A 21,000-nucleotide genomic window follows, 5' to 3' on the forward strand; every position below is an offset into this window, starting at 1 on the left:
AGCACTCTCTGCTTTTCAAATGGTGACCTGGTCTGATATATCATTTTTCACTAATATTTGGCAGAAAATTATCATTACTATTAGTTTTTGACATTATCTATTGAACCCAAAAATATTCTTACCATTTTGTGTTCTGTTACACTTCTTGGAAATGATCCATTTGAATCCTTGATATTTATGTTCATCCAAAGCTTCCTATTGTCTGCTCTTTTATATGTATGTCATTTGGTTATGGCAGCTCTGTAGAGTTTCCAATGCCATTTCTCTTCAATTTATCAAACTGTTTTTTCACAATGTTTTAAACTTAAGCTTTTATTCCCACATTTTATGTTTTTCAGTAAACCTGTGTTTGATTTAACTGTGATAACCTGTCAAGCTTTCTAACAACAAATATGGTTTGTATATTGTACATGCTGGTGCCCTGACTCTGAATTATTCTCACTGCAGGTGGATGTTCGATCCGAAAACAGAAACTTCCATCGTTACCCTTGGAACCAGAGTCAGCTGCAGATTCGGGCACTGACGACCTGAGTAAAAAGTGAGAGCTGAGATAGACAGACCAGGCTTAGATCATTGCTGGCCAAATCCCTAAAGTTACTAAAGTCAATAAAATACCCATTGCCACTCTTAAACCCAGCTGTCTGATGGACGCAGTCTGTGAGGTTATTGGAAAGAACTGCCTGCTACAGTCTCTCAATATCCAGACCATCCACAGGGTTGGTTTTTAAAACAAGAACACCTGCTTTATCAAATCCTGTATGACATGTATTTTTTATTAAGAAACATTGGTTCCAGTTGGGACAACCCATGAGAACCTTTTGTAGATGGACCAAGCTGGAACAGAAACCATGAGTTTGGTCTGACTGGGGAAGGGTTGCCTAGGCTGTTGTCCTGAACTCTCAGAACCCCTAAACCCAATCTTTGTTGTACCTGTCTGCCTCTTCAGTTACTGTTTTAACAAAGAGAAGCTGTCTGTGTAATATTCAGATTGTTCATGTGAATTTAAGGTTCTTCCTCTAATAGAAAACCCTCCAGGTACAGAATATTGCAGGGTTTGATAAAAGCAAACTATATTGCTAGTTTCTGGAGTTTTCCTCATTGGCTGCAAACATACTGTAAATACAAGGGCTTATTGTAGTGTGACTAACAGAGGAATTCAGACTGTTAGTGCTGAGTTATCTGATCTCAGCGAGGATTGGTGCAGGATTCTGCATTTTGTTCCGTTTCAAGAGGGAATGGACAAAGCGGTTTGGCTGTGTAGTATTCACTGGAAATGACATCATTTGCAGAAAAATGTGTGGACATTTGCTATTTGGGCTCACACTAGATGGATGACTACTGGACAAGTATTAAGAGTGTCACCCTGTAAAGGAGCTGCAAGGAGGAATTGGGAGTAGAGAATACCTGAGGGCAGGTAAAGTGAGGAAGCAATATGATCAAGAAGGCACTGTAGCTTTTCTCTTTCAGATATTTAATACTTCCAGAGAGAGAGTTTTTCTGATACTTTTGCCCTTGCACTCATCAAGACTATTCAGTACAAATACCAAAGTAAAGGGAAAGCAGTATTTATGTTGTATTATAGTGGAATAGTGATTGGCTGACAAGTAGACTGTGGTTGATAAAGGTGTTGCCATACAGAACACACCAGTTAATAATGCTGACAGTGAACTGTCAAACTTTGTTTACGTTTTAAACCAGACAGATTGACGCTGGTCAGCATTGCTCTGAGAAATGAACCAGAGAACGAGTGTCACCTATATTGTTGAGGCGAAACAGGTGCAGTGTATACGTTCTTTATGCTTGCAAAGATCAGGGCCCTGTGTATTAATGTACGTAGCTCTCAATATCTGCCAGTGTACCACATTGAAGGCCTGACTGACATTCTTAAATTGGTTATCGAGCAAATTCTTTGCACAATCAATTATTTAGCAATTGTTGTCAGATTTGCAGAATTGTATATAACGTTGAATGCTAAGAATGTTGCTAGTGCATGTTGGTTGGGTAAAGTCCAAGTCATGATTAACTGGTGTAGATAATTTCTAATATGGACAGGAGATGGCCTAGTGGTATTATTGCTGGACTGTTAATCCAGAGATCTAGACGATGTTCTGGGGACCCAGGTTCAAATCCTGCCACAGCAAATGGTGGAATTTGCATTCATAAAAATATCCGGAATTAAGAATCTAATGATGACTATGAATCCATTGTCGATTGTTGGAAAAACCCATCTGGTTCAGTAATGTCCTACCATCCTGGTCAGGCTTGCATCCAGACCCACCACAATGTGGTTGACTCTTAACTGCCCTCTGGGCACTAAATGTTGCCTGGCCACTGACATCCTTAACCCGTGAATGAATTTAAAAAAACTAACCTGTTCAGAAATTGCATTACATATTTCTCAGGTAGGTGCGACTTTAATCTGGACCTCTTGGCTCAGAAGGAAGGAAATTTACCACTGCACCATTAGAGCCTTTCGTTAGCTGGTATATTCTCCACAACAATATCTCTATCAAGCAGGACTGTGAACAATCATCACACTCGCCTTTCACAGAATGATTTTTTTTCCCTTGGATGTGAATTGTCTTGTCAAATGTAAGCTGAGAAGCTTTGGCAAAACATATTTTCAGCAAGACTCAAGTTCTGTACTACCAATGAACTATTTAAAATTTTGGTTGACTCGCTGTGTAGTTGTTTAGCATAGTCACACATTTCGTAGACAAGTTCATCGAATATAGCAGAGGCAGAAAGTTCTGATGTTTATGAAACCATAAAACACCTCCATAAACTGAAGTACATTTGTACAAAGACTGCGTTCACTCACAGATACAAGTTTCCATTGCCTGCACAGAGTTTAGTATTGTATGGACTGTGGATATAGGATCAGTTATGGCACAATGTATAATGTGATCGTTTCCATTGTATTTGTAAAAACTTTAATTTTCACTACAATAGAAGTGATTTTAGGGAAAGTTGTCATTCTTTCTAGGCAGCTGTGCAAAGGTGACATGTACTTTAAGTAGAATTAGACAGTGCTACAGTAGAAGGCTGTTTGGCCAAGTTTGTGAAAGAGATGCCACTTGCTTTGTACTGTAACCTTTTATCTATTTTCCCTTAGAAACTATTATGAATCATGTGTACTTGAGAACCAGCTGTACTGGGAGAAAAATACCTAACATCCACTTCACTCTCTTCGTTTATTTGAATCGTTTGCAATAAATCACGAAGTAACTTTTTCCAAATGACTTATCCAAACTATCTCTTACACTTCTGTAAGATTTCTCCTAAACATATTGAAACAACCACCAGATTTACAAACCTCATTCATGTCCTCTGCATCTTAGGTTGTCCAACAATCTTCTGCTAAAATTCAAACTTGCCATACTGGTTTGAGATATCATTTATAATTTTATTTTTGTGAAGTGTGCTGGGTAGAAAAAGTTTTGAGGCCCTGTCTGATCATTTGTAATCTAATGTTTTATAATGTCAGACAATTTGTTTTCAAAGAATGAAATGATTACTAGACATTTCTGAAATGTTATAATGTAATATATTTCTTCATAAAGCTTGACTAAAATCAAAAATATTAGCTAGTTATTTTTCTCCAATTGTTCTCCATCAGATTATTGCATTCTGACCGTCTACTGCAAATTGCCTGATCACCTGAACAACAGGCCTTGCACAGCGCAAATGAATCTTTTAACAGCCTTTTGAGCAACAAATTTATAGGGTGGCTACAAAGAATGTTACACAATCAACAATCTATTTCTTTTCATGTTACACGTTCCCCTCACTCTGAGAAAACATTAATCTCTAAGAACAGCTTCACTGTAGAGGTTGTGAAGTGTACTTGTGATCAAATGGATGAAATGGGGCAGCTCAATGGTTAGCTCTGCTGCCCCACAGCACCAGGGACCCGGGTTTGATTCTACCCTCGGGCGACTGTCTGTGTGGAGTTTGCAGATTCCCAATCTTATCAGTTTGTAAATGCAGTCAACTGTCAGAAATCATGTTGGAAAAATTGCAATTCTGTTAGATTGAGACTAAAGAACTACAGTAATTTCAATTTAAATGCATTATTCTTATCTTAGTGTGAAAAACCACAGTGTGAACAGGTGAGCTGCAGTAACTTCTGCATTATAGCCAGAAATACTGAGAGGTTTCTGAGGATCATTTATTTACTATTCTTACAAGAATGGTTAACCCATGGGACAAGCAATCTATCCATTCATTCTTATTAAACTGGAATTTTAAAGCTCTATTTCTTGTTACCCCTACTATTCTTGGGGAAACAGCAACAATGTAATGTTGAGACATTGAACTTCAGCCAATGGTGAGGAACACAATAAGCAGTTCCTCTCTTCGTTGCCTTAATATCCAAAAGGAATTAATGAAAACTCAATCCAATACTGGAGAAACTCAGCAGTGTTTGTGGTGATAGAAACAGAATTTATGTTTCAAGAGCAGTATAATTCAGAACTGAAGTTCAGAATTCCAAAATTGAGAAGAATGCTGGTTTGCAGCACAAAATTTGCATTCAGTTTTTCTTTTGTCCTGATCCCTCCACAGCAAACCCCTAGCTGATTACCAAATTACCCCCTTATATTTCCAAAGGTACCTACATAAATATTGGTAAGATATACCGCATACAATTTTCAGTAAACAAGCTTTGGACAATAGTAATGAGATGAGGGAACTCAGCCTGAGTTCTTATTAGACTCTTAACCAGAAGCACTCATCAGTTTTGGTACTCAACTGAGATAGATTAACTTTGCAGAAAGGAACCAATAGCCTATACAGCTTTCATCTGCGTAACAACATACTGTGATGTATTCATCCATTACAGAGGCTGTGTAGACCATGAATAAAACTCTACATTCACACGCCTACTGGTTGAATACAAAATGTATTGGAATTCCATTATTACATTAGAACATGAAATTTAAAAAAGCCACAGAATAATGCTACTAGCAAAGGTCTTTGTACATAAACTACAGTAGTTTCCATCATTTCTACATCATGATTAATAAACAATTTGCACCTACAGCATCCTTGGAAAACAAAAAGCTACTTTTGCTAATGAGGACACTACAGATACACCAGAGGTTTTTCTAAGTTTTAAACACAGGCCATAAGAAAACAGTCCTTTGTAAAAGAATGAAAAAAGTGCAAAAATGATTTTACTGCCTACAACTGGGGGAAGAATCTAAATCTTCACAATAGCTTTGTTCAGTTATATTCATTACAATAAATTTCCTTAAACAGTTATATTAACATTCATGGTGATGTACATAAGGGAAGCAATATTCACAAACAAAGTTAAAACCTTATAGTTGTAGAAGCAATTACAATGATGGTATGGGTAGGATGAAAAAAAAGATTTTTTTTGTTATTGAAACTCACTACATTAATTAACAAGGTCATCTAATCTGAACCCAATTTATTGAATTGATCCAAGAGTCATATAATTGGCACCCATTCAACCAGATCCATTGAATGTACAGTAAACACACCCATTTCCTGGGTTCAATACAGATCCAGTAACCAAAATGCACCACTCAACAAGATTCAGTGAAAGGCTGGGAAATCGAGCCTGCTTACTGAAAATTTTAATAATTGGAACCCGTCTATAGGGTTTAATGCTGGTTATGTAATGGGAATCCATTTGGTCAGGTTTAATAAAGACCATGTAATTTGAACCCATCCAATAAGGTATCTGGAACTCCCTTTGATATAGTTTAAGAAATAACTTGTAATCTGAACCCATCTGATAGGGTGTTTTTAGCTTTTCTCTTATTGGTAAATGATTTCCAATAGAACATGTAAAGATATTATTCTTCATATAAAATGTCAACTGCTGCACACTTCTTAAATTGATGTGCTTTGAGTCATGCTAAGCCTTGAGTTATCTGTGGATGGGGCTTGCCAGTTCCTTCTTCCTAATTGTGCTTTAATCAGCTAACTTGCCAAGTCTAGCAGTAACATTCTGAAGGGTTGCTAAGAGATCACAGTGATGAACGCAGGTAACTTGGCAATTTGATCAGAAGGATGTAGAATAGTCTGTTTGCCACAGCACTGTGTGATGCAGAGGAAGCAAGAAATGGCCACGTTAGTAACTGATGCATCTCACACCAGCTTATGGTGAGGCAGTCAAACATCACATCTGGATACCAAAGTAACAATTCAACATTCTTTTCATAATACCAGAAAACGTAAACACTCAGTAAATAGACGATATGAATGTCGAACACAATACTGGTGTTTCCAGTACATTTCCAAACCAGCAGAGGTCTGTCAGAGCTGAGAGTTGTCAGGTTCCATAGCATTAATTGGATTTTATGATTATCCACAAGTCTGGATCCACTGAACTGAAATCGTCAAAGGCAATTTCCACGAGACATAACACATCACATTATGTTTTGTATCCGACCCTCTGGGTGTCTTGTACGTACTCCCTTCACTCCTGCTCTGTTTTCAGTTTGTGAAACTGATAGTATTCTGTCTGCGTCTATGCTGTAGTAATAACGTTCAGATCCTTCATTAACCCTGTGAGATGTGTCATCTCTTCTGTCAGTTCATCTGGGCCATAATTCTGCAGAAAGAGGTGCAAAATTAGTGGCTTTTCAAAGGTTATCAGGGGTAGGTGTTAATGTGAAGAAATCAAGGTCAGCCATGATTCAATGGTAGAACAGACTCAAGGGGCTGAGTGGCCTACTGCTCTCAATTGCTATGTATGCTTGTATGATAACTCAGCACTTGGATAAAATTAGCTCAAACTTACACTATCGGAGTCCTCCAACATTTTAGTGGATTCTGCAACATCTGGTGCACTGGGTACAGTTACTGCCATAGGGGACCTGCTCCTACCCAGGGTTCCTATTGATGCTGTCTTCACTGAGTGTACTTGCGGGTTTGGTCCTGTAAGTGAAACAAAATCTATTAGATTTTCAGAACTGTCAGAACCCATCTTTCAGGATCAAACAAAATTTTACACTAACAAACAGAAAGCAAAAGACACTCGAATTTTAAAGTTACTTCCCGATTTGAACCCACCCGTTTGTTCAGTTGGCAACTCAGTCCAAGCTCACTCACCTGTCTGAGACAGTAAAGGTGTACTAGATGATGCTGTTTCATAGTTGGTGCTGACAGGAGGGATGGTGATCACAGCAAAACTTTTCAATGGGTGGGATGGACGCACATGGGCAGTTGGAACACTGCGATTGGACTCCTCCTCATGAGATCCAGCCAAATACGAAACTGCAGGAACATCAGCCTCTACACTCTCTACAGGGTGAGCCTGGGAACTCAGTGCTGGCGACATGTCACTATTTGGTGTATTCCGTACAGATTCTGAAACAGGAATCATCAAAACTAAAGTTAATACTCAAATATCACCAAACATTGTGGCCTGAACAATTTACATGACCTCATACACTTAATCTTTGTAAAACAAAATTCATTTTTAAATTAACTCAAACAAGTAATTCTCTTTCTAAATTGAATAGTCACCAAATGTTGTTTTCTTTGTAAAGGTGAGATTTACAGGTCTTTTGATAAACACGTTCCTAGGTCAGCCTGAAGGAAATTGTTTACAGAAAAGTGTCTCAGATTTGGCTTTAGTATTTAGGACAGGGTTAATACTAAGCAAAGGAGAACAAAAGCAAATATTTTGTTTCTGTAATCCACTAAACATAAAATTGAAATATGTATAAATATGACAAAACTGCCCACCAGTTAACACAACTCTGCACATTCACATGAATGTTTTGTTTCTGCAACCTTTCCTTCACTCACTTTTCTAATCAACTGTTTTAAGCTGAAATGGTATCTGCATTTCTATTAATCCTGCAAATTAATTCCATAGCTTCAGAATTCTCTGTGTGAAGAGGTTTCGCATGGCTTTTGTATTAATTTCTGACATATAATTTTTTGTTTATGGGTCCTTAATTATGATCCCTCAACTTCATGACAATCTGCATCTATCTTCTCCCATTGCTTCCACAGCTTGAGAAAACTAATGTGTTGCCAGCGAAGACAACAAAGTGTGGAGCTGGATGAACAAGGCAGGCCAAGCAGCATCTCAGGAGCACAAAAGCTGACGTTTTGAAAGCTCTCTGATGAAGGGTCTAGGCCCGAAACGTCAGCTTTTGTGCTCCTGAGATGCTGCTTGGCCTGCTGTGTTCATCCAGCTCCACACTTTGTTATCTTGGATTCTCCAGCATCTGCAGTTCCCATTATCTCTGTGTTGCCAGCTAAATTGTGTTGTACTAATCAGAAAACACCTAACTTTTCAACAACAGACAGTAAGAACTGCCGATGCTAAAGTCAGAGATAACACAGTGAGGAGCTGGAGGAACACAACAGGCCAGGCAGTATCAGAGCAGCAGGAAAGCTGACGTTTCAACAAATTGTTAGATTATTTCTTAACTGTCATTCTTTGATGACAGTTCAGCTCTTGCAAAAAAATGAATCATCCTTTAAAGTTATGTAATTGCTTTAGCCCATCTTGTTCCCAGTTTCTGGAGGTTTATAAATGATGCTTTTGTCCTGTCTGGCCATAAGCTCATTGTCTAGATTAATCTCTTGTGCTATTTCCAGCCTCCACATTACCATTCATTCAAATATAACTATCCAAAGATCTAATACTTAAGTGGAAACATAGCCCCAGGTGGGGCAGAGATTTGTAAATACAAAACCACAATATTCTCAGACAATGATAGCTGAAATATTAATCAGAAATCCCCTTCATTAATGAGCCAAGAAAAGCTCCATTGTGTGGTAGACATGACGCTGGTGGATGAAAATGCTGCTGCCCTCATCCTGACTAAGGAAATAAACTAGAAACAAAGCTAATGGCAGCAGATAAACCTCCACACTTGTGGTTCCGAGACAGGGCTGAGGTCTCACCTGTAGAATTGGCCCTGTCTACTGAGGGGCCAAGCGGCCGGCTGCTGATCTGATGTCGAAGGTAGCTGCGAGTTGGGGATGAAGGTCCGTCACAAAGGTGATGATGATGAGGGTTGTCGAGTGAATGGATGGGATGAGCACTAATCACAGCTGTGAATGAATATAACACAGAGAGCACTTCACAGACAGAACCAACTATTTTGATCCAGAGAAACACTACCCCTGTACCCAGACAAATGGATGACGTTCAGGGCTCTCTCTCCCCAACATCACTGTCACATTCAGAACTTCTCTACACCTTTGGCCAGGGGCCTACACTAATAAAGAATCATGGATGCCCTATTTCATGTCTCACCTTTCAAGACAGATATTAAACTGAGGCCATACCTATTCTCAGACAGACTTAAAGGATCCCTCAGCATTCGGCTCCTACTGAACTGCCAAATGCAGCGGGTTTTCAGTTACTGCGCAGGCACCATTCTGCGATAAGGCACATTATTAATAATTTAAAGAAACTACATCCTGAAAAAACTGGTTGTACATGTCAATGGATTTGTTTTGAAGGAGTGTTGTGTGGCACTATTCTGAGGAAGAGCAAATAAGTTCTCCCCAGTGACTTGGCCAATTCTACTTCCTCAACCAGTAGCTAAAGCAGATTATCTAGTCATTACCACATTGTTGTTTATGGAATCTTACTGCAGGCAATTTGTACCTGAGATCCTACAGGTTGACTGAAAATTCCACTGGTGAATAAGGGAACTGCTGACTGTTGTTACAAAGTTGGATCACTCAGTCCTCACTGAAATTGTTAATAAAACCTGTACCACGTATATTACAAGCAGCTCCAACATCTGTTGCACTTTCACCCAATATTTAAAAGGAAATTCAGTGATTCATGTTGCCATTGAGATTCTAGATGCTTTGCTGAGACTGTTAAATACTCCACTTATATTGCTCAGTGCTGCAAAGAATTACAGTTGACTATTACTTTAGGATTTTAAGTTAAATTGTCCCCAGCAAAATGAGCTGTAATCTCACAAAGAATTTCCACTGAACCATTCGTCAGGTACAATGTAGTAATGTCACTGAAATATACTGCCAGGGCATGAGAGTGGACTTTCCTGAATCTGTCCAGTACCTAGCACAAATCCATGTATCACCCAAGATGTCTAGCAACGTGCATCAGCCAATATTTAGTTTCAAGGAACATTGACTCTGGTCCTTCCTGCTCTCAAATGAAATGAACTCTCCAGCAGGAATGTCTGAATAATGATTTTCCAATTCTCCATAACCAGACATACATGATGTTCCTGGACTCCAGAGAACAGACAGAGTTTGAGTGAAACAGTGAAACACTGTTTTCACCCATAAGGCCTTTAGAAAGGACAATTCACATCTCACCTAGCTCAGACACCGTTGCATTTTTTAGTATCTGCTCATGATTATAAAATACAAATATGCCTGTCAAAAGTTAAAGCAAGAAATGGTATCACACGTACGCTGGGGAGGCTGAGTATCAAAAGGCATCATCATCTTTGGTCGCAAACCTCGTCGCCCACTCAGCGTAGACATGCCATCTTCAAGTTCACGGCCTGTAAACACAAACAGCCCAGAACCATCACCGGCTGCCACAGCATCACTTACAACCACACACCCGTCACTAGTCTGTATGGGCCATGATAGACAGGACTATCCGGTCCTACGTTCACTCCCTCACATCCAAAAACCATGCCATCCCCTTACAGGAGTCATAAAAAGATGGATAAGGCCTAGGTCAAAATAAGAAGCATAAACCAAGGAACTTCCTCTCAATGCCCATAACCTCTATCCAACATTGGACAATCAAAACAAGTCAAGATTCTCAGCCCTCCCTTGACAATTCCTGTTCACTACCTACCCCTCCGCAACCTCAGCTGAAGAAATTCAGCCAATCAGCATCCTCCAATTTCTTTCTCTCCTTAACTTATTTAGTTACAATCTTTTAACTTCCACTCAGTGCTATTTCTGGTCATTGATTGGAGCTCTCTTTGTACATTCATTCCTGGCCACTTACAAACAATTGCAGGAAGTGAGGAGATGTGGGAAACTGAAACAGAAAATATCAGTACTGTTCTGATGAAAAGGATCAATTCAAAACACGAACTTTATTTTTCCCAATCAGTGAGGGGATGTGGGCATTGCTGGCTAGATTGGATTTATTGACCATCCCTTAATATCCTGGAGATAGAGCAAGCTGCCTCTTGAACCCAATGCAGTCCAAGGGGTATAGGTCCACTTATCATGGAGGGAAAATCATGGGTGAAGCAGCTGAAGATGGTTAAGGGGGAGGGCACTGAGTATTTTTACCATTTCCTGCTCTTATTTTCATGGGGTTTACCTGTATTACAAATTGGGAAGCCATTTTCCAGTTCATCCTGCAACATTCCCCACTGACTATCACCACTGAGGAGGGAGCAACAAAACATCTTACAACATCATGTCACACAAGTATGTGATCATCATTAACCTTTTCTTTTTGTTTATTTGTACAAAATCTCACTGATTGTGGGTAGTATTGAGCTTACTTTCATCTGAAAATGGTGTTGATATTGACAGATGCAATCCCCTGGGAATCAGGTTATAAAGTCTGACAGCATTCGACTGCTTCTCCTCAATTCATCCAGAATTCACTCACCCAAGTAGGAATTCCTGCGTTGATGGTCTTTGTCCATGGAATTCTCCACTGGAGTAATGTCCTGGGAATTACGGGGAATGGGGGTGTCAGTCATGACTGGATTGGGATCTGGAGACTTGTCAATTGGTTTCAGCTCCAGGCGCTCGTGATGAATCCAGAGATCTGGGGGTTTGACATCCTTCGAATTCCCTTTGTATTTGTGAGACCCGTTAGCAGATTTACAGGCTGCACGCTTCCTACATGAAGAAACACCAAATGGGACAGGCCTTGAGAAGAAGGAGGAAGCTGAAGGTTTTGTACATTCAATTTTCTTTAATGTTGTTACTGCGTGTCCAAAGGAAAGGGATATTCACACTGGAGAGGCATCAAGTAGCAACATGTAATACAGACTAAAGCTCCTTCTACATTGTCACAGCAAACACTCTAAGGATAGGTACTGCACGGGCTTAGACACAGTAAAACTCCCTCTACACTGTCCTCACGTTACACTCCCAGGACAGGGAGAGCACATATATTTTTATAGACCAGACCAAATCCCCTCAAAATATATGAAGATATCCTGGACCCTAACTTTTTACTTATTTTGAAGTGGCAGACGTTGCATTCCAGTTGCAATTAGATTGGTCGAACTACCAGCTTGAAGCAAAACACACTTTATTTAAAGACTATGGTTAAAATACAACAGAAGAAAGAATCAGAATAACAACTCTATTGGAAAACTTAACAGAATAATAAATTATTTAACTACTAAACAGGAACTGTTTCAATGTTGTAAAATCTCATAAACACAAACTGGCAAAGGTAAAGTCAGTAGAAAACAAAACTATCTCACAAGCAATTCTAGCAGCACTATGAGAAATCCAACTTTTAGCTGTAACAATTAGAGGAAAATTAGCTTGCACATCCAGCTTCAAGACCCCAGCAATTACCACTGAAAACTTAAATGAAAAATCCTGGTTCTGTAGGAACTTGAACCCACCCATTCAGGCCGCTTCTATTCTTCCAGTTAAAAAAAAATCCAAGGCCTCACAAGCTGTTTATTGGCTTAAGCAAACCACTCAGTACCACTGTCTTAACCTTTCTTCATTTAAAGGACAAAATACAACCCTTTTAAAGCCATAGTATTGTCACAGGTTACAAAGTAAAGCTTCCCAGACACCATCCCCATCAAACACTCCCAGGGTAGGTGCAGCACATGTTAAGTACAGTGTAAAGGACCCCCTACACTGTCCAGTTAATTGTTTCAACTCAAATCAAACAAAGAGCCATTTATTTTTCTGCTGTGATGTGATAATCTTTGCTGTTGCAACTGTTCTGATTTAGTAAGTTTGCTGTCAATATTAAAGTAAGGACAGTTTTGTGTCACCACTTATCTGTTCACTTATGATCGAGACAGAGTGGGAAAAGCATGATTCGGATTTGATTTGAATCTGGTTATAAAGCGGAAAATTCACTGTCCAAACCCCAACATTGAGTCTATCAAACAAATTCTCCTCACTTTTTCTGCTGGTAGTTAGTCCTTCGAGTGCAGATCAATGCAATGATGACCACGATGATGATTGTGAAGACTCCTGCCGAGATGATGATAATCAGCATTGTGTTGCTGTCCAGGCTCGAGGTAGGGCTGCCATGGGGACTGTTGTGACCTGTGGACAAATCACCAATTCCAATTCACAAAAACAAGAGAATAAAATGGCTCAAGTCAATGGGGGTAGGGTCAATCCCAGGACCCTAGAAAAACAAAGGATTGACATGGGGTCTCCCTGGGCCTCTGTGGTCAAGGCTGTCAGTCCCAGCAAGGCTTGATGCCCCGAGATGATAGATGCACAGACAGAAATTGTTTTGGTTCTGATCGCTTATAGCCAAAACCAAGAACCAGAATGTTGTTCTCTGTGGAACATACACTGAGGGGCTTGTTTCCATAAGACCATAAGACATAGGAGTGGAAGTAAGGCCATTTGGCCTATCAAGTCCACTCCGCCATTTAAATCATGGCTAATGGGCATTTCAACACCACTTCCCTGCACTCTCCCATAGCCCTTAATTCCTTTTGACATCAAGAATTTGTTGATCTCTGCCTTGAAGGCATCCAACGTCCCGGCCTCCACTGCACTCTGCGGCAATGAATTCCACAAGCTTCCACCAGGGGATCTCACCCACCTGTATGAGGACAGGTTGTTTGCATGTGTCAAGGAGACAAGAGGGGTCACAGATCACGTGGGTAGGGCGAAGGAATCACAGGGAGTCATGGGGATCAAAGGATCGGTCACTGGAGATTGTGGAGGTAGAGGGTGAGATTGTTGTGTTTTGTTAGTAAATGCAGGGGTCAATGAGAGTTCACGGAGTCATGTGGGTAGAGGATGAGGTCATGGGGGTGTATTAGTAAAGGGGGAAGCCAGGAGGAGGTGGTTAGATTTGATTTTATGCCACTTCTGAACATTTGTTAATAATGCAATGAAAGAAATAGAAACACTGCAAATAACTACCACTGATGGACTGCCTTGTATCTGAACCAGAGTCCATCATTGGAGGGATTTTCCCAAATTTCCCAGGTGATCCAAGAGCTGTGGAGACACAAACAGTTATTAATCCAGCTGATTAGATTAGTCCATCTGAGAAAGCCAACACTGAGACTGCACACTGACTACTATTGACCCCAACAAGCACACAGAGAGAGCACAGAGTGATGAACAATGGGAACACTTTTTGCAAGAGGAACACAGTGAAGATGCTGGAATGGAGGGTGCACCTTAACCCTTTGATGAACAAGACTTTATACCATTGCTTATTAATCACTGGCTGCTGTCCAGTGCAATGCTAAAGTGGTTTTTATTAACACACACAGTTCTGTTCACTGCACACTTACTCGTCAGCAGGTAACACGGGGAGGGGTGGGTGGGGGTGGGGGTGGGGGGGTAAACATGCTTGTGTGAGATTTATCGTGAATCCACGTTTGACTGATCTGTGTTGTGCAATGGTCAGTGAGGAACAAATGCCATCACTGACTGCATCATTTAATCAGGCCACTGTTAAAATGGAAAGCAGTGAGCCACAAGTTTCTTCGATTATTCCGTGTGAATTTCTTCCTGGTTACTGCTCTGTAAAATGGTGTTCCACTCGACCAGCCAGAACACTTGCTTTGGGCAGCAGGCAGGCAATAAGCATCCCTATTAGAGTCGTCATGGCAGTGGGCAATGTGTGTTGTATTTTATTGTGAGGGTCAATATTCTCAGTCTGATTAGGTTAGATTGAGTAATTTAAAACTTCACAGCTGTGTCAAATCTGTTCATCCCATCTCAGAATTACAGGGCACAATTGTGATCAATTAGGTATTTCAAGTCTCAGAGTGTGATAACGACCACATTAATCAGATAAATATTGTTCAGGACATCCTTCTGAGACGCACAGTTCTTTTAGCATCTAAAACACAGCACTTCTGACCCTAACCCTATCGCTCCCCCGGTGCTGACCCTCCGACAGTGCGGCGCTCCCCCGGTGCTGACCCTCCGACAGTGCGGCGCTCCCCCGGTGCTGACCCTCCGACAGTGCGGTGCTCCTCCGGTGCCGACCCTCCGACAGTGCGGCGCTCCCCCGGTGCTGACCCTCTGACTGTGCAGCGCTCCCTCAGCACTGCACTGGGAGTACTCAAGTGTCCAGAGTGAGTCTTTAATCCCCTAAAAGTGAGAGCTCCCCTCATTGAGATGGGGTTGGCTTTTGTGCATTAGGTTCTGGGATGCACAGAGTGTGGGAGAGTGACTTATAAAACTTTCGCTGTATATTTTATGTAAAAGTACACATGACAATTAATTTCTATTTGTTTCTATAAAGCACACTTTCACCTCCTCAAGTGGCTTCAAAGCACTTCCCAAACTGTTTTCAGAGTAAGGGTTGTGGATTATAAGGAGAGATATGGGTTCAAATCGCAACATAACAGCTTTCAATTAATGAATCTGGAATATGAAGCTAGTCTCAGTTGAATACTAACAATGGCAACGATCATCAATTGATGTCAAAATATGTTCATTCACTAATTTAAATTCACTTCCTGTAGGGATGGTTATCTGATCTGAACTATATGTGACTCCAGACTCACAGCAATGTGACTGAATCTTAACATCCCTCTCAAATGGCACACCAAACCTCTCACATCAAGGGTAATAAAGGACAGGCAACAATGGACTAGTCAGGGATAGTCAGCATGGCTTTGCTATGGAAAGGTCATGCCTTGCAAAGTTGATTGAATTGTTTAAGCAAGTGACAAGGAGGATCAATGAGGGTAGTGCAGTGTAAGTTGTCTGTATGGATTTTAGTAAGGCATTTGACAAGGTTCCACATGACAGGCTTGTCAAAATTGTAAAAGCCAATGGAATACAGGGTAATCTGTTGAATTGGAGCCAGAGAATACAAAAAGTAGAGATATAATGATGAAACTGCATAAGACAGTGGTGAGGTCATCACATTACAGGAAGTATGTAATTGGTCTGAAGAGAATGTAGAGATATAGAGAATGTGGCCAGGGCTGGAAATTGTAGCTACAAGGAGAGATTGGGATTGTTTTCCTTGAAACAGAGGAGACTTAGGAGTGACATCAGAGACAATGGGAACTGCAGATGCTGGAGAATCCAAGATAACAAAGTGTGAAGCTGGATGAACACAGCAGGCCAAGCAGCATCTTAGGAGCACAAAAGCTGATGTTTCGGGCCTAGACCCTTCAGCAGAGAGGGGGATGGGGAGAGGGTTCTGAAATAAATAGGGAGAGAGGGGGAGGCGGATTGAAGATGGATAGAGGAGAAGATAGGTGGAGAGGAGACAGACAAGTTAAAGAGGCAGGGTTGGAGCCTGTAGAGGTGAGTGGAGATGAGGAGGTAGGGTGGGGATAGGTCAGTCCGGGGAGGACGGACAGGTCAAGTTTGTGAAATCCACATTTTGATACCATTGGGCTGCAGGATTCCCAAGCGAAATATGAGCTGTTGTTCTTGCAACCTTCAGGTGGCATCGTTGTGGCACTGCAGGAGGCCTATGATAGACATGTCATCTAAAGAATGGGAGGGGGAGTTAAAATGGTTCGCGACTGGGAGGTGCAGTTGTTTGTTGCGAACTGAGCGGAGGTGTTCTGCAAAGCGGTCCCCAAGCCTCCGCTTGGTTTCCCCAATGTAGAGGAGGCCACACCGGGTACAGTGGATGCAGTATACCACATTGGCAGATGTGCAGGTGAACAGCTGCTTGATGTGGAAAGTCGTCTTGGGGCCTAGGATAGGGGTGAGGGAAGAGGTGTGGGGGCAAGTGTAGCATTTCCTGCGGTTGCAGGGGAAGGTGCTGGGTGTGGTGGGGTTGGAGGGGTGCGTGGAGCGGATAAGGGAGTCCCAGAGAGAGTGGTCCCTCCGGAATGCAGACAAGGGTGGGGTCGGAAAAATGTCATTGGTGGTGGGGTCGGATTGTAGATGGCGGAAGTGTTGGAGGATGCATTGGATCCAGAGGTTGGTGGGGTAGTATGTGAGGACTAGGGGGATTCTCTTTTGGTGGTTATTGCGGGGGACGGGGTGTGAGGGGTGAGTTGCAGGAAATGTGGGAAACACAGTCAAGGGCGTTCTCAAACACTGAGGTGGGTAAGTTGCAATCCTTGAAAAATGAGGACTTCTGAGATGTATCGGAGTGGAATGCCTCATCCTGGGAGCAGATGCAGTGGAGGTGAAGGAATTGGGAACAGGGGACAGCATTTTTGCAGGAAGATGGGTGGGTCCTCGTCCCCGCCTCCTAACCTGTTATTCCTCCCATCTCCAGGAACAGCAGCTCATATTCCGCGTGGGAATCTTGCAGCCCAATGGTATCAATGTGGATTTCACAAGCTTCAAAATCTCCCCCTCCCCACCACTGCATCCTAAAACCAGCCCAGCTTGTCCCAGCCTGCCTAACCTGTTCTTCCTCCCACCTATCCCCTTCTCCAACCTCAAGCTGCACCTCCATTTCCTACCTACTAACCTCATCCCGCCCCCTTGACCTGTCCGTCGTCCCCGGACTGGCCTATCCCCTCCCTACCTCCTCACCTCCACAGGCTCCATCCCCGTGTTTTTAACTTCTCTGTCTCCTCTCCACCTATCTTCTCCTCTATCCATCTTCGGTCCGCCTCCCCCTCTCTTCCTATTTATTTCAGAACCTTCTCTCTCTCCCCATCCCCCTTCTCCTTTTCTGATGAAGGGTCTAGGCACAAAACGTCAGCTTTTGTGCTCCTAAGATGCTGCTTGGCCTGCTGTGTTCATCCAGCTCCACACTGTGTTATAAGGGTGACATCATTGAGGTATACAAAATTGTGAAGGGTAGAGAGAGAATTGACAAGAGGAACCAGTTTCCCTTGGCAGAGAGTTCAAAAACCAGGGGTGAAAGATTTAAGCTAAGTGACAAAGATTAGAGGGGAAGTGAAGGAATACTTTTTTTTAAATGCAGAGGGTGGTTGGTGTCTGGAATTTGCTGCCCAAGTTGGTGGTGGAGGCAGAGAGACTAAAAAGTCCCTGGATCTGCACCTTAAGTGCTGTAAGGGCTGTGGGCCATGTGCAGGAAGATAGGGTTAGAAAGGGTACCTGAGTGTCTTTGGGTTGGCATGGACAAGATGGGCCAAGTGACCCTCTTCTGTGCTGTATCCTTTCTGTGGTTTCTACATGCCAACCCAGCCAGTGATACCCACATTCCATGAAAGACTTAAAGAAAATATTGGCAAATAGCAGATGTTAGGGATGAATTTACAGACAGGTCAAAATGAACAAAATATTAAAAACTGTGCAGTAGGAACAGCTATTAAAAATAATTAAAGAGTTAAAAGCAAACAGAACACTAAACAAGAGCATCAGGTTTAAACAAACTGCAGCCCCTTTCCATGTTTAGTTGGAGCAGAGGGAAGTTACAGACAGAAGAGAGATTAACAAATGTTACTATCAATTGGACAATGTTAGAAAATATCAGCTAAGCCGCCTTTTGTTTATCAGTGGCAGCCACGCGAGCCAGAGTGTCGACAGGAAGGTAATGTTTTTCTTCCTCTCTCCAGTATAAAAACTTACCTTGTGCAGCAGGGGCCCTCTTGTTTTTCACCGGCAGCAGCGCAAGCCAGAGTGTCGACAGGAAGGTAAGGTTTGCTTTCCTCTCTCCAGTATATATATTTGGGTGGTTGCTTTACCCGAAACACTACTTAGGTAGTGTCTCCCACCCATCCTCCTCCTCTAACCAAATAAAAGGTTCTGAGCACTGATTTGGCAAGGTTACTAGTTTTTTTCATTAGTCTGTTTGGCAATTCAGAACAGTGGGAATGGATGTTAGGGCAGCTGCATGCTCCTCCTGTAGAATGTGGGAGGTAAGGGTCACCACTAGTGCCTCCCCACTGACTTCATCTGCAGGAAGTGCACCCAACTCCAGCTCCTCGGAAACTGCAATAGGGAACTGGAGATGGAGCTGGATGAACTTCAGATCATTTGGGAGGCTGAGGGGTTGATAGAGAGGAGTTATAAGGAGGTGGTCACAGGAAAAAGGTAGCTGGGTGACTGTCAGGAGGGGAAAGGGAACAGGCAGACAGTGCAGGGATCCCCTGTTATTGAGGGGAATGGCCACAAGTATACTGTTTTGGATACTGTTGAGGGGAGGGGGAATGTAAGTCATGGGATACAGGTCTCTGGCACAGAGTCTGTCCCTGTTGCTCAGAAGGGAAGGGGGGAAGAGGAGGAGAGCATTAGTCATTGGGGACTCCATAGTTAGGGGGACAGATAGGAGATTCTGTGGGGACGAGAGAGACTCGCGGTTGGTGCGTTGCCTCCCAGGTGCCAGGGTCCGTGATGTGTTGGGTTATGTTTTCGGGATCCTTAAGGGGGAGGGGCAACAGTCCCAAGTCGTGGTCCACATAGGCACCAACAACATAGGTAGGAAAAGGGATGGGGATGTAAGGCAGAAATTCAAGGAGCTAGGGTGGAAGCTTAGATCTAGAACAAACAATTATTATCTCTGGTTTGTTACCCGTGCCACGTGCTAGTGAGGCGAGGAATAGGGAGAGAGAGCCATTGAACACTTGGCTACAGAGATGGTGCAAGAGGGAGGGATTCTGATGCCTGTATAATTGGGGCTCATTCTGGGATAAGTGGGACCTCTACAAATGGGATGGTCTACACCTGAACCAGAGGGGACCAGTATCCTTGGGGGGGGTGGAGGAATTTGCTAATGCTCTTCAGGAGGGTTTAAACTAATTGAGCAGGGGGAAGGGAACCCGAATTGTAGCTCCAGCATACAGGAGGTTGAGAGTAGTGAGGTCATTAATATGGTTTCAAGGTCGCAGGAGTGTACCAGCAGGCAGGAAGGTGGTTTGAAGTATGTCTACTTAAACACCAGGAGCTTCTGGAATAAGGTGGGTGAACATACAGCATGGGTTAGTACCTGGACTTCGATGTTGTGGCCATTTCGGAGACACGGATAGAGCAGGGACAGGAATGTCGCAGGTCCTGGGGTTTAGATGTTCCAGTAAGATCAGAGAATGTGGTAGAAGAGGGGGAGGTGTGGCATTGTTAGTCAAGGACAGTATTACGGTAGCAGAAAGGACGTTTTATGAGGACTCGTCTAGCTTCAAAACCTCCCCTTCCCCCAATGCATCCCAAAACCAGCCCAGTTCGTCCCCTCCGCCCACTGCACCACACAACCAGCCCAGCTCTTCCCCTCCACCCACTGCATCCCAAAGCCAGTCCAACCTGTCTCTGCTTCCCTAACCTGTTCTTCCTCTCACCCATCCCTTCCTCCCACCCCAAGCCACACCTCCATCTCCTACCTACTAACTCATTCCACCTCCTTGACCTGTCTGTCTTCCCTGGACTGACCTATCCCCTCCCTACCTCCCCACCTATACTCTCCTCTCCACCTATCTTCTTTTCTCTCCATCTTCGGTCCGCCTCCCCCTCTCTCCCTATTTATTCCAGAACCCTCACCCTATTCCCCCTCCCTGATGAAGGGTCTAGGCCCGAAAAGTCAGCTTTTGTGCTCCTGAGATGCTGCTGGGCCTGCTGAGTTCATCCAGCCTCACATTTTATTATCTTGGATTCTCCAGCATCTGCAGTTCCCATTATCAAGGAAAACCCTAAAGCTTTCTACAGGTGTGTCAGGAATAAAAGAATGACTAGAGTAAGATTAGGGCCAGTCTAGGACAGTACTGGGAGGTTGTGTGTGTGGAGTCCGAAGAGATAGGAGAGGCGCTAAATGAATATTTTTCGTCAGTATTCACAAAGGAGAAAGACAATGTTGTTGAGGAGAATACTGAGATACAGGCTATTAGACCAGACGGGATTGAGGTTCATAAGGAGGAGGTGTTAGCAATTCTGGAAAGTTGAAAATAGATAAGTCTCCTGGGCCAGATGGGATTTATCCCAGAATTCTCTGGGAAGCTAGGGAGGAGATTGCAGAAT

The 21,000-nt window shown here is 42.6% G+C and overlaps 2 protein-coding genes across 13 annotated transcripts in view; one reads left to right on the forward strand and one right to left on the reverse strand.

Moving 5' to 3' along the window:
* bbs4 (Bardet-Biedl syndrome 4) overlaps window positions 1-3,843 on the forward strand; it is a 63,086-nt gene extending 59,243 nt beyond the window's left edge. The window contains exon 17 of one of the 3 annotated variants that reach the window (XM_048520571.2): window positions 448-3,838. In XM_048520571.2, coding sequence (XP_048376528.1) covers window positions 448-542 — 95 coding nt within the window. In that variant the 3' untranslated portion in view covers window positions 543-3,838. Of the gene's footprint in view, window positions 1-447 lie in introns of all 3 variants that reach the window. The other 2 variants (XM_048520569.2, XM_059640131.1) reach the window with 2 other exon arrangements.
* Window positions 3,844-4,884: 1,041 nt separating this feature from the next.
* Window positions 4,885-21,000, reverse strand: part of neo1a (neogenin 1a) — a 189,975-nt gene continuing 173,859 nt past the window's right edge. For 7 of the 10 annotated variants that reach the window (XM_048520561.2, XM_048520562.2, XM_048520558.2 and 4 more), the window contains 8 exons: window positions 14,065-14,142; window positions 13,077-13,224; window positions 11,579-11,814; window positions 10,404-10,496; window positions 8,905-9,054; window positions 7,090-7,347; window positions 6,779-6,915; window positions 4,885-6,589 (listed from right to left, as the gene is read on the reverse strand). In XM_048520561.2, coding sequence (XP_048376518.2) covers window positions 6,506-6,589; window positions 6,779-6,915; window positions 7,090-7,347; window positions 8,905-9,054; window positions 10,404-10,496; window positions 11,579-11,814; window positions 13,077-13,224; window positions 14,065-14,142 — 1,184 coding nt within the window. In that variant the 3' untranslated portion in view covers window positions 4,885-6,505. The remainder of the gene's footprint in view (window positions 6,590-6,778; window positions 6,916-7,089; window positions 7,348-8,904; window positions 9,055-10,403; window positions 10,497-11,578; window positions 11,815-13,076; window positions 13,225-14,064; window positions 14,143-21,000) is intronic. The other 3 variants (XM_048520567.2, XM_048520565.2, XM_048520568.2) reach the window with 2 other exon arrangements.

The sequence above is a fragment of the Stegostoma tigrinum genome, chromosome 36 (genome assembly GCF_030684315.1).
Source record: "Stegostoma tigrinum isolate sSteTig4 chromosome 36, sSteTig4.hap1, whole genome shotgun sequence".
Taxonomy (NCBI): domain Eukaryota; kingdom Metazoa; phylum Chordata; class Chondrichthyes; order Orectolobiformes; family Stegostomatidae; genus Stegostoma; species Stegostoma tigrinum.